Genomic DNA, 13,118 nt, shown 5'->3' on the forward strand with positions numbered 1-13,118 from the left:
ACATCGAGAGGAGCCAGTTGAGGTGGTTCGGGCATCTGGTAAGGATGCCTCCCGGACGCCTCCCTTGGGAGGTATTTCGGGCATGTCCAACCGGGAGGAGACCTCGGGGCCGCCCCAGGACACGCTGGAGGGATTACATCGCCCGGCTGGCCTGGGAACATCTCGGGGTTCCCTCGGAAGAGCTGACGGAGGTGGCTGGGGAGAGGACTGTCTGGGCTTCTTTGCTGAGGCTGCTGCTCCCGCGACCCGGACCCGGATAAGCGGAGGACGACGAGACGAGACAAGACGAGAGGGGTTCAATAGCAATGTTAAAAAGTAGAGTTGAGAGAGGACAGCCTTGTTTCATACCGCGACCTACCTGGAAGTACCTAGAAGAGGTATGATTAGTGCGTATTGAGGAGACTGGAGATGTGTATAGTAGTTTGACCAGATATAAACCAGATATAAACTTCTCACCAAAGCCAAAGGTTTCCAGGGTATGGAACAGATATCTCCACTCAACCCTATCAATAGCCTTTTCTGCATCTAGAGAGACTACTACTTCAGGAACAGGTAATTCCGATGGATGATATATAACATTAAACAGTCGTCTCACATTGAAGAATGAAAACCTATTTTTAATGAAGCCATTCTGATCGGACGATATAATACCCGGTAAAACTTTCTCTAGGTGGCGAGCAAGAGCCTTCGCAATAATTTTAGCATCAACATTTATTAGTGAAATTGGGTGGTAGGAGCCACAACAATGAGGGTCTTTATCTTTCTTTAGGAGAAGAGAAATTTGGGCCTGACTTGATGTTTTTGGGAGAACTCCTAATTCAAATGATTCAGTATACATGTTTAGAAGGAGTGGTGCGAGCTTCCCAGAGAATCTTTTATAAAACTCCACTGGGTAACCATCGGGGCCTGGACTCTTGCCACTTTGTAAGGCTGCAATTGCCTCAGTCACCTCCTCTGGAGTTATAGGGCTATCAAGAATTTGAGCTATATCCGTGGCCACTTTAGGCATAGAGAGGCTCTCAAAAAACTGTGCAGATTGTCTACACTGGGCTTTTGTTCTGAGGTATAGAGAGAAGCATAGAAATTTTGAAATGCATCATTAATCTTCTGTGGGTCACGAGTAAGGCCATTGCTAGTATTCATCTCTGAAATAAACCGGGATGCAGAAGACTGTCTGAGTTGGTGCGCCAAAAGTTTACTTGGTTTGTCACCATATTTGCAGTATGTATGTCTGGACTTGATAATCATTTCTTCAGCCTTGTAAGTGGATAGATTGTCAAATTCAGTTTTAAGGAGAAATATTTCTTTATATAGATCCGCAGAAGGAGATGTTGTGTATTCATTCTCCAACTGTAGAATGCGATTGGTAAGATTAGAAAGAGTAGAAGAACGCTGACGTTTTTCATGTGATACATAGGAAATTAACCAACCTTGCATGTACACTTTAAATGTTTCCCAATTGTGTTTTCCCAACACTGTGATTGGGTTGTCTCTGTTGTGTTTGTCTCAATGAAAAAATCTATTTGTTTGGAAACAAATTCCACAAAAGTGACATCAGATAGTAAACATGTGTTCAATCTCTAGGGTGGGCAGGAGGTAGACTTGCTTGTAAACTTCATGTCCAATACAAGGAGTGATTGGTCAGAAATTATGTTCGCCTGATAGCTGTAGCTTAAAATGAATGGTAGTAATTCATTGTTGGCAAGAAAGCAATCTATACGGGAGAATGTGCGGTGAACAGGGGAGAAAAAAGAATATCCATGTGTATTGGGGTTCAAACAGCGCCACACATCTCTAACAGCATAGGCTCTGAGAAATGTATTAATCACTTTTGCAGATCTAGAATTAGCAGTTGCTCTGTTAGAGGATGTGTCCAAATTTTGAAGACAACAGTTCAGGTCTCCCCCAATAATGAGGCAGTATGAGTAAATATTTGGTAACAAGGAGAGGAGCTGTACAAAAAACTGCTCATCGTCATAGTTAAGGGCATATACACTTACTAGAATTAGTGGAGTGTTATATAGTGTCCCTGTCACGATAACATAGCGCCCATTGCGGTCTGCTATTACATTTGAGGAGATAATGGAATGGAGCGATGAATGAGAATAGCAGCTCCTCGTGCCTTACTGTTAAAAAGCGAGTGGTAGGATTGAGAGACTCATTGCCTACGGATTCTAGTGTGGCCAGCCACATTCATATCTGTTTCTTGGAGGAACACGATCTGCACACCTAAGCTATTGAGGTGATGAAGTACTTTCTTGAGCTTTGTTAGCTTACCAAGATGCCTAACATTCCAGCTAACTAATCTAACCGACATGCCCACTGTTCTAGGAGTCAGGCTGTGATTAGCTGAAGCCATAGACATAAGAGAGTATAAGTAGCATGGACAACATCAGCACCAGATGTAGAACGTTCGGTTACGTTGTAACCTTGGTTCTCTGAGTGAAGAGACTATCTCTCCACACAGTTACATATTCCATATGTATGGGGACTGATCCCACTGGGACAGTTGACGTGGATATTTCTTTAAGACACACCACTACGTGGCCCATGCGCGGGCTTAAAAGCCCCAGGTGCGCATGTAATCACTGATTAACCTTGATTGGAACGGTTTCCGAGCGGCCTTGCCCTGGAGAGATAGTCTCTTCACTCAGAGAACCAAGGTTACAACGTAACCGAACGTTCTCTATCGTATCGAGACTATCTCTCCACACAGTTACATATTCCATATGTATGGGGACCCTGTAAGACACACCGCGAGGAGACTGAGGAGACAGAGCAGATGCACCCCCTAAAGTTCACCCCAGGATCCCTGACCCTGGTAATCGAATGAGACGTCACCGCCACCAGAGTGCTCCAAAACAGTGCGTGTGAATACAAAACACCCAGTAAATGCTATATACAAATATACACAATACACATACACAGGCTCTGGACACCGCCAGACGCTGCGTGTCCCTGCCCCCTGCTGAGGCGCCAGACGCAGCCACAAGCATGACCAACCCCGCCAGACGCAAGGATCAGGTGTACATGTATAGAGGCCGCTCAGATGGCCTGCTCTCTGCTAGGCCAACTGACAAGGTAATAATAAGACATCTCCCTGGCTCACCGGCACAGGGGCATAATGAAAAAGGTCAGTTCAGTGTGAACCGGCACCCAGCACCAGTTCCCCAAAGGAAGTGCCAGCAGCCACATTCAGGTTATAGAATCTCGCAAAGGTAGATGGACTCACCCACGTAGCAGCTGCACAAACTTCAGAGGGGGTGGCTCCCTGCCACAAGGCCCAGGAGGTTGCCACGCCCCGTGTGGAGTGCACCCTCACTCCCCCAGGAGCCGGAGCACCAGAGTCTGTGTAAGCCCGTTGGATCGTTTCCACAATCCAATGAGACAGCCTGGATTTAGACACCGGCTGACCCAGGCACCGGGGCTGAAAGCAAACGAACAGCTGGTCTGTCTTTCTGAATGCGCCTGTTCGCTCAATGTATCTCTTCAGGGCTCTGACTGGGCATAGCCAAGGCCCGTCTCAAGCCCCCCCATCCCTTTCCTGGGAGGGGTGAAGGGACTTCAACTCCACTGGTTGATTCAGGTGAAAGTCTGAAAGCACTTTTGGCAGGAACGCAGGGTTTGGGCGCAAGAGAACACCTGCGTCATCGGGCAAGAATCTACAGCAGTTCTCGTGCGTCGACAGGGCCTGTAGCTCCCCCACTCTCCTAGCTGATACCACCGCTATGAGGAACACAGCCTTGAGTGACAACCGCTTTATGTCCGCTGACTCCAGGGGCTCGAAGGGTTCCCGTCGCAAGGCAGCCAGCACCAGGTCTAGGTCTCATGTTGGGACAGCCAGCCTTCTGCTGCATGGAGCAAGCCTCACAGCACCTTTCAGAAACTGCGAGATGAGGCTGCAATCACCATCGGCCAACCTGTTACCCCCACAGGTCAGTGCGTCCACATGGTTCGCCCTGCACCATGACGCAAAGAGGTCCCAGTGATACGAATACGCCGCCCTTGTTGATGGCGCTCGAGCACCCTGAATGGTCTGAACCACCGACTGTGCTAGCCCCATGCCCAACAGACTGGCCCTCTCATGGACCAGGCCCAGAGCTTGAGCCCCTGTGGAAAGGGGTGGAACAGGGCCCCCTGTGCCTGACTCAGAAGGTCCCGGTGAACTGGGAGTTCCCATGGCCTCCCGTCCAGGAGAGGTGCCACCCCTGAGAACCACATCATGTGAGGCCAGTTCGGAGCCACCAAGATCAGCCTCACCTCCTCCACCTGGACCCTCAGCAGCAGGGTTGGAAGGAGACTGAATGGGGGAAAGGCATACAGCAGCCCCGGAGGCCATTGGTGCGCCATGGCATCGACGCCCAGCGTGGGGGCGTCTCTCCCCATGGAAAAGAACAGCGGGCAGTGCGCGTTGTTCCTGGATGCAAACAGATCGGCAACTGCCCTGCCGAAACGACACCAGATTTCCTCGACCACCTCCGGGTGCAGTCGCTATTCCCCTGGGGTCAGGCCACCCCTGCAGAGCAGGTCCGCCCCCAGGTTCACCTGCCCGGGCACATGCATGGCTCTGAGCGACAGGAACCGTGTGCCTGCCCATGTCCACAGCCTGTGTGCCACCCTGCAAAGGCGTGGGGAGCCCAAGCCCCCCTGCCTGTTGACATAAGCCGCCACCGCCGCTGTGCTGTCCATTCTCACAAGCACGTGATGGCCCTCAGGCTCGGTGCAAAGTGCTGAAGTGCCAAGTAAATGGCCCTCAGCTCCAGGACATTGATGTGTTGGTCCATCCAGGCACCACTCCAGCTCCCGCTGGCGCCCTTGCCCTCGTGGACCGCGCCCCATCCTGCCGCTGGTTCTCCCTCCCCATCTCCCTGATGGCCCTCTTCTTGAGGAGAGTGGAGATCTCTGAATGCAGAGCCCCTCTGTGCTGCAGGTCTGCAATGATTGAAAATGCAGCCAACCGAGTCACAGGAGGGGTGAGTATAAACTGTAAGCGGTACCCCTGGATCATTGTAGAAACAACCCAGGGGTCTGCCCTCAGAGCTTCCCATGCCGCACGAACCCCCTGAGGACAGGGTCCGGCTTGGGATGGCATCGCGTCAGGACTGAGGCGAGGGCTGGGGCGGCCCCTGGCCACCACTGCCTCGTCTCCCTCTCTTAGGCTTGCCCCGCCTGGATGCATCCAGCCGGCCCCTCAGATCCCCCTGACTCCAGGACTGCGACAACCATAGGTGGCGTCTAACTGTCCAGAGTCCCGACATGGCTTTTCCAGCCGCCTCTGCCTGCTCCCTCATTAGCTTAGAGAGAAGTGAGGAGACCTGCTGCAGCTCCATCAGCAGGTCATCACTGCACCCTTCCTTCAGCTGCTGAGTCAGATGGCGTTGGTACAGGGATAATATGGCCCCTGTATTGGCCAGCTGGGTCTGGACCGCCATAGCACCATGCATTTTGGTGAGCAAGGCGTCCATCATTTTGCAGTTTTTACTGGGACAGCCACCTTTCCCAAGAACTGACTTAGATGGAGACACCAAGGCTGCCAAAGCCTGGTCCACCGGAGGTAACGGCCCACAGCCTATCTTCTCCCGATCGCGAACCGACTGCAGTCCATGAGCAGGTGTGGGTGGCTGTGTTCTAAACACATGGCAGCAGGCCTCCCTTAATCTCGCTGACAAACAAAAACAGCTCATGCATGAGGATGGGTCATCCCTTGCCATGAGTGCATGATCACTGCCTAAACAAATCACACAATAATCATGGCCATCCTCTGCAGGCATTTTCGCATTGCAGCCCCTGCAGGGAGGTCCCTCCCGACTTGCCATACTGACGTACCGGGCAAACCAGGAAGTGCCCTCGCACGCTGTGCCTTATGTTTGTAGCAACAGCAGCTAACTGTTGCTACAGTGGTTTGTGGACACAGCAGCGAGCCTCCACACTATTCCCACCGACTCGGTCGGTTTCGACAGCGGATAATGTGTTTCAGTGTTTGCTGTACACACACTGGAGGACACGCAGGTGCGTTAGCCGGACACCCAGCGATACACCTTGCGCCACTCCAGAACGTCACCGGGCAGAGAGGGATGCCACACCACGCCCGCCGACCAAGTCAGCTTCGGTGGTGGACTACACCTGGGCGCGTTAGCAGAGCGGATCGTGCAATACGCCTTACAGTACCCCTTTCCAAGTTACTTTTCCAAACTAAGGATAAGAGAATAAAGAATAAAGGCAGACCAGCAATCCCAAGAGGGGCCCGGAGACCGACTCTCTGCGCACACAAACGGTAAGTGGATCTACGCTAATCTCCCTTCTCAACAACACGTATGCTCTCACGTCTCCTACTGCCAGAGTGGAAATCAATGAATCAGTGATTACATGCGCACCTGGGGCTTTTAAGCCTGCGCATGGGCCACGTAGTGGTGTGTCTTAAAGAAATATCCACGTCAACTGTCCCAGTGGGATTAGTCCCCATACATATGGAATATGTAACTGTGTGGAGAGATAGTCTCGATACGATAGAGAACAGCACTGCCATATAAAGCTTTAAGCCTGCACATAGAAATCAAAGTAGAGACACAAAACATAATAAAAATACACATCTACAATTCACTCTCACCTGTACACCTCCCTGTAATCATATTCCCCATTTAACCGGTCTGTAGATTAACCTATCACTGTCCCAGTTACCTATACAAAACTATCAACTCTGACACAAGATGAGGTAATTCTCATGATAGACATAGAAAATGTGCAGTAAACAGACATGCACGGAGAAATTAAGAGGAAAGAAAAACTCGTCAATTTAAAATTAACTAGCCTGCCATAGCTGAAGAATATAATAGAAAAGCAGCAAACAATTGTCAAAAACCGGTGCCTGGATAGTGTGATGTGTGTGGTTGTGCTGCTGCCGTGGTCCTGCCTGATGCCTCCTGCTGCTGCTGTTATCATTAGTCATACTTCTGCTGTTATTATTATACACATATGATTATTGTCACATATGTATACTATATATCAATATATACTTTCAACATATTGTACCACAATAGCCGTAATTATTATTATAATAGTATTACTTTAATTAATGTTGTTGTAAGCTATTATCATTACTGTCTGTCCTGCATCTCTCTCTATCTCTGTCTCTGTCTTTCTGTGTCATAGTGTCATACAGATTACTGTTAATTTATCATGTTGATCTGTTCTGTACGACATCTATTGCACGTCTGTCCGTCCTGGAAGAGGAATCCCTCCTCAGTTGCCTTGATTTGTGATATTGGGTTTTATCAATGAAATTGATTGATTGATCGATTGAAATAGGCAAGAGTGGTTGCTATAGCAACAGGTCAGAACGTAAACAAAATAGTGGCCTAATTTGTCAACAACAGACATTATATGTCACTGGCGCCCTTAAGTTGAATAAACGATTGACATTACAGGATCGATCATGTTACCTTCCAAGTCGAGTTACAGTTATTAATCTGTAACCCTACACAGTCTCTGGGTCATGCGTCTCTGACAGCAGCAGCTCCACCACCTGTGTCCATTGCGAGTTGAGGGTCGGTGAATGAGCGCTCCTCTTCACTGGATAAAGTAATCCAGAACCTTGCTGCTGGATGGCGGAAGCCAAATCGGGTGCCTCGGATGTCACGGAGCAGTTTCCTCACGTCTCCAAAGGCGACTCGCTTTTTGGCCACACTGGTAGACAGGTCGGGGAAGATGTATATGGCCCGTCCGTTGTAAGACAGAGAGCCGATCTGGCGTGCCTGGCGAAGGATGAGTTAACGGATGTGGAAATAGTGGACCCTGACGACAAAAGCCCGCGGTGGTTGTTTAGGTTTCGGTTTAGCTTGTAAAGTCCTATGGGCTCTGTCAAGCAGTTCCATCCTCGAGCTTAAGAATTGTCTGCAAGAGAGGGGATACAAATTCCATGGGTGAAGCGCCTTCCTGGTCCTCTGGTATGCCCAGCAGACGTATGTTGTTTCTCCTCAATCTGCTTTCAAGATCTTCACACTTGACTTGGAGGTCCTTGACATCAGATTGGAGTTTAGAGACCACGGTCTCCAGAGTAGTTACGGAGTCACTTGTTGCTGTAGCTGATGATTGTACCTCTTTCAGGCGTCCGTCTTGCTTCTCAAGGGACTGCTGTATGGTGGCCACTGATGAAGTCAACTCGTCCCTGACCGCAGCAATCTCCATCTGTGTTCCTCTAGCCATTTCTACATCTCTCCTGTGCAGCAGCGCCCCCCATAAATTGTTAAATAATTGTTAATTATTTAAATAAGCATAATTACATTTGTTTGTAAATGATCTATAAATAGACTACATTGCAAAATAATTCACAATTTGAAATTTTAATGGGAGGTCAATGACTCACATTGTGACCTTAACGACTCTGAAGCTAAGAGCTCACATGTGACCCCAACAACACCCACACAGAGTTTAACTGCAACTCCGTACCAATCATTTAGAACTGAAGAAGCTTCTTGGATGAGAGGCAAAACGTCTTCAAGAAACGCAAGCAAATCCAGTTGCCTACGATATAGCACTTATGATCACAGCAGAGGATGTTCTTCCTGTGGCAGCTGAAGAATTTCAACGTGCCAAAGACAATGTTGGTTCATTTCTACACTGCCATCATTAAGTCCATCCTCACCTCCTCCATCCCCCTCTGGTATGCTGCAGCCACTGCCAGGGACAAGGGCAGACTGCAGTGTATCATTCACTCTGTTGAGAAGGTCAGTGGCTGCATTCTGCCATCCCTCCAGGACCTGTACGACTCCAGGACCCTGAAGTGGGCAGGAAAAATTATGGCCGACGCCTCCCACCCTGAACACAAACTCTTTGTGACACTCCCCACTGGTGGGAGGCTGCGGTCCATTAGGACCAAAACAGTGGCGGCTGCTGGTCTTTCAAGGAGGGGAAGCTCATTGTCGGCCTACATCATAAAATGTGTCCGTTTATTTATACGTAAATTCTACCCTCTGGGGCTGCTGCGCGAGGCTAGTGTGACCGCCTGTGAGTGCTTTGGGACAGTGGAGGGGCTCACAGCAGCACCTGCTGCTCGTTGGGGACAGTAACTGCAGAGCGACAGAAGTCAGAGTCTCCAAACATGAGTACAGTCTCCAATAACACCAGAAAAAGATGCTAGATTTGTCGCTAGTCGTTTTTAACAAAGAAAAATTCACTAAGAGGATTGGAAAAGTCTCCAGATCAACTCGGAACGATAGAATGAAACTTGAAAAATGCTTCGGTGGTGGTTTATATTTCAAGATCACTGATTCGCTCATTTCGCTGTCAATCAAAAAGGGATTCAGCCTCAGACAGATCATCCAATCATCATGCAGAAGCCCAGCGTCCAGGCCAGCCGAGGCCAGCCCACTGCCCCATAGACCCACCAGAGACGCTGAGCCTCCGATGGGCGGGACAAAACCGAGCATTTATCCAATGACTGTCTAGTTTCGCTGCAGTGGAACAAAACCCACTCTATGCTTCCCCATTGAAGTCTTTGGACGCTGAGCTTCGACACTGTTTAATGCACTGTAATGGACCTGCATTTGTATAACGACTTTCTAGTCATCTAGTGACCACTCAAAGCACTTTTTTTTACACTACGAGTCACATTCACCCATTCACACACACATTCATACACTGGTGGCCGAGGCTACCGTACAAGGTGCCACCTGCTACTCAGTTTTTAACACACTCACACACCGATGGAACAGCCATCGGGAGCAATTTGGGGTTCAGTATCTTGCTCAAGGATACTTCGACATGCAGCCTGGAGAAGCCCAGGATCGAACCACTGATCTTTCGATTGGTGGACGACGCACTCTACCTCTGAGCCACAGCCGCCCCTGTGACGCTATAGGAATGAATGAGAAGAAAGTTGCGTCAGTGACCTGTGATAAGTAGCTGATTCTGAACAAAAGTTGAACGCGTTCTAGCGCATATTTAGTCAATGAAATGTAAACACAACAGTACATATTTGACCACTTATTTTTTGACATTTTAGGGGAAGCTGAGCTTCCCTTGCAGTCTTAGAGCAATTGCCACTGGACCAAAACCTCATGCCACAAAAACAGTTTCTTCCCAACTTTGAGCCTCATCTGGAACCCCACTGACATGGACTCTCATACCCCCTGCCCTCCCCTTAAACACTGTCTATATGCATTACATTAATGCACATCTGGGAATATTAATTATGCATGTTGCACACATTTGCACCACTTGGAATTTTTGCACGTCACCTGCTTAATATTTTTGCACCTCCTGCACAGAACTGTACAGTTTTTTTCTGAAACATCTATATTGTACATATTTGTATGGTATAGTGCTTTCTAAAAGTTTCTTTGCCATACTTCATTGTGTTTTTTTTTTTTATTCACATGTATGTGAGTGTTGCAGTGCCTTGCCTTACTTTAATTCTTTTTACAGGTTCACTGTGTGTTAATATGTATGCACCAAAAAACCAAAGCAAATTCCTTCAATAAGTGAAAACCTACTTGATAATGAATACTTTTTTGATTCTGATTCTAGTCACCAATTTGCTTTTAACCACAGAACAAACACACTGATTCTAACATTAAAAAGCCTCATAGAAATACTGTAACTGGAATGAGTGTCCTCATTTTTTTATATCGTCAAATATAACATCTACCATTTTTATCTACAAATGCTGAACAATATAACAGAATCAGAATCAGAGATACTTTATTGATCCCTGGGGGGAAATTGTTGGCATTACAGGTGCTCCTTACAAGAGTAGAAAGATACATTGTATAGTGTAAAAATCTATATAGTAACATTTACACATGTAGCCACACGTGTACCATATAATACTGTTCATTGCCTTCAATAGTACGACAGTCCAAATAATGACTGAATAACAAGAACGAGAGAGTTGCTAAAGTAAGCATTCACTTCACATTGGAGTTGACCTCTGGCTCAGTTATAATCATCTATACCTCTCCATACACCTCAGAATGTGCAGTCATACTCTGGCTACCACTCATTATTCATTTTTTTTAAATTGTTTATAATAATCAATAATCACAGATGAATGAAGTGAAGCAAAAAATTAAATACTTGCCTCAAACATGTAGTGGAGTACTATCAGAAGTGTACAGGTACACAAAATCTAAATATATGAGGAAAGAACAAATCCGGTGTGTGAGTAAATGTACTAAGTGAATTTCCACCTGCATGTCTTTGTTTCCCAGGCAGGCCAGAGAGATTGTTCTGAAGTACGAGGGCCAACTGACCAGAACCAGAGGTTACCAGACTGCGGGAGCTGATGTATGTACGCACCCACCAGTCACTTACACCCAACATGTAGTAACACTGATCCCAGATTTAAATGCAACTTTATAGACAAACAGTGTGTAATCCATTATTAGAACTTTCACTGTAATGCTGCCTATATTTACCCTCAAGAGTTCCTTATTTACATAGAAACTAAACAACCAAAATGACTTTAAGTACATTGATTGGTTAAAATAAGAATATTAGCAAATCAGAGGATGACTCCAAAATGCTTCCTACCATCTTCCTGGTTTAGAACATTGCTATTATCCTCAAAGGTCCTTTTTGTAGAGCCATAGAGTATGGTGGTTATGCTTCATCAAGGGGTGGCCAAGACACAACATGAAAAGAACCCATCTTCCTCAAATCTCAAGCAGCCACAAAGACAGATTATGGAATATAAAGACGTATGTCTTTATTTACAGCTTTACAAAGGTGGATCAGGAAGAACCTGATCTCACAGAAATATGTGAAATGACCACGACCTCTAAACACCGCATTCCGTGGTGGCAGCACGTAATGGGTTGAAATTACATGCCGGTACCACGGAAACAATGCCAATGTAAAGTCAATTAGGATCCTTTTTCGTGGTGTACACACGGATTCCCTGATTCAACAACGTCACTTCAACCTCGTTGTCCTCAATGATATCTTTAACATTCCTGTATACACACAAAAACACGGAAGTGTCCTTGATAACTCAACAATATGACAGATTAATGTCAAGGCCATAAAATAAAATAAATGTATTTTGCCAGCTTTTGATAGTGTAGGCTTTAAGAGCATTGTGCTGTGGGCGGATGGGGCGCGTTCCACTACTATTTTGTAGCTACTGTCTGCCGTGTGTTGGCTTCATTCCATTTCAGATTGCCGTCCGTCTGCCATAACCAAATCCACACGCCACTAATAAATAAATAAATAAATAAATAAAGAAGAAAAAATAAGGCTGAGCACGGAAGAACCAGAGAGGAAACACCATTACATGGAGGGAGGCGGCCGCCGCTGCAACCCGGCCACCCTCCACTCCACCAGGGGAGAGCGGCGCACACGCTCCCACTGAGGAAACACTGGAGTTAAGAACTAAACTATGATAAATGACATAAAATATTAAGATGTAGGCATAACATAAAATAAATTCGTTATCAAATAAATTAAAACATATAGCCTACAGTAGATAAAAGTAGAGCATGCTAAAAGTAAATACAATAATAGGCTAAATAGTATCTAAGCAATAATAAAGTATCTAAACAATAATAAATTGAATCGAAGTTATCTGTTAGGCTACCATTCCACTCTGTAAATAGATTTTAAAATTTCAATATCATATAAATATTATGTTTGCTCATTTCATTATTCTTATTATTGGTTTTAACTTTTAGTAGTATTGTATTGTCTGAGGATGACTAATTTTAGTAACTATCTACAGTCAAAAAGAAAAAACAAGCAAATAAACAAATAAAAATCATTATATACACTGGGCCTTCAAAGTGCTCTCTGAAACTACACCTGGCATGGCTTGTGTCCAAAAATGAAAAAATCAAAACTTTGTTGTAGAGCTAAACCAAATACACCATTGGAAAGGTCTCAACCTGGAGAGTAACATATGTCAGTATGAAGATTCTACAGTGGTGTGAAAAAGTGTTTGCCCCCTTCCTGATTTCTTACTTTTTTGCATGTTTTCCGCACTTAAATGTTTCAGATCATCAAACAAATTTAAACATTAGTCAAAGATAACACAAGTAAACACAAAATGCAGTTTTTAAATGAAGGGTTTTATTAATGAGGAAGAAAAAAATCCAAAGCTACATGGCCCTGTGTGAAAAAGTGTT

At 46.2% G+C, this 13,118-nt stretch overlaps 1 protein-coding gene across 1 annotated transcript in view; it reads left to right on the plus strand.

Annotated features, from left to right (window-relative positions):
- The window catches only part of LOC126388162 (transmembrane channel-like protein 3), a 207,842-nt gene that overhangs the window by 27,434 nt on the left and 167,290 nt on the right, over positions 1 to 13,118 (plus strand). Inside the window, exon 3 of the mRNA XM_050041079.1 lies at positions 11,208 to 11,283. Within this exon, the coding sequence (XP_049897036.1) occupies positions 11,208 to 11,283 (76 nt within the window). The remainder of the gene's footprint in view (positions 1 to 11,207; positions 11,284 to 13,118) is intronic.

This window comes from Epinephelus moara, chromosome 1 (genome assembly GCF_006386435.1).
Source record: "Epinephelus moara isolate mb chromosome 1, YSFRI_EMoa_1.0, whole genome shotgun sequence".
In the NCBI taxonomy this organism is placed as follows: Eukaryota; Metazoa; Chordata; class Actinopteri; order Perciformes; family Serranidae; genus Epinephelus; species Epinephelus moara.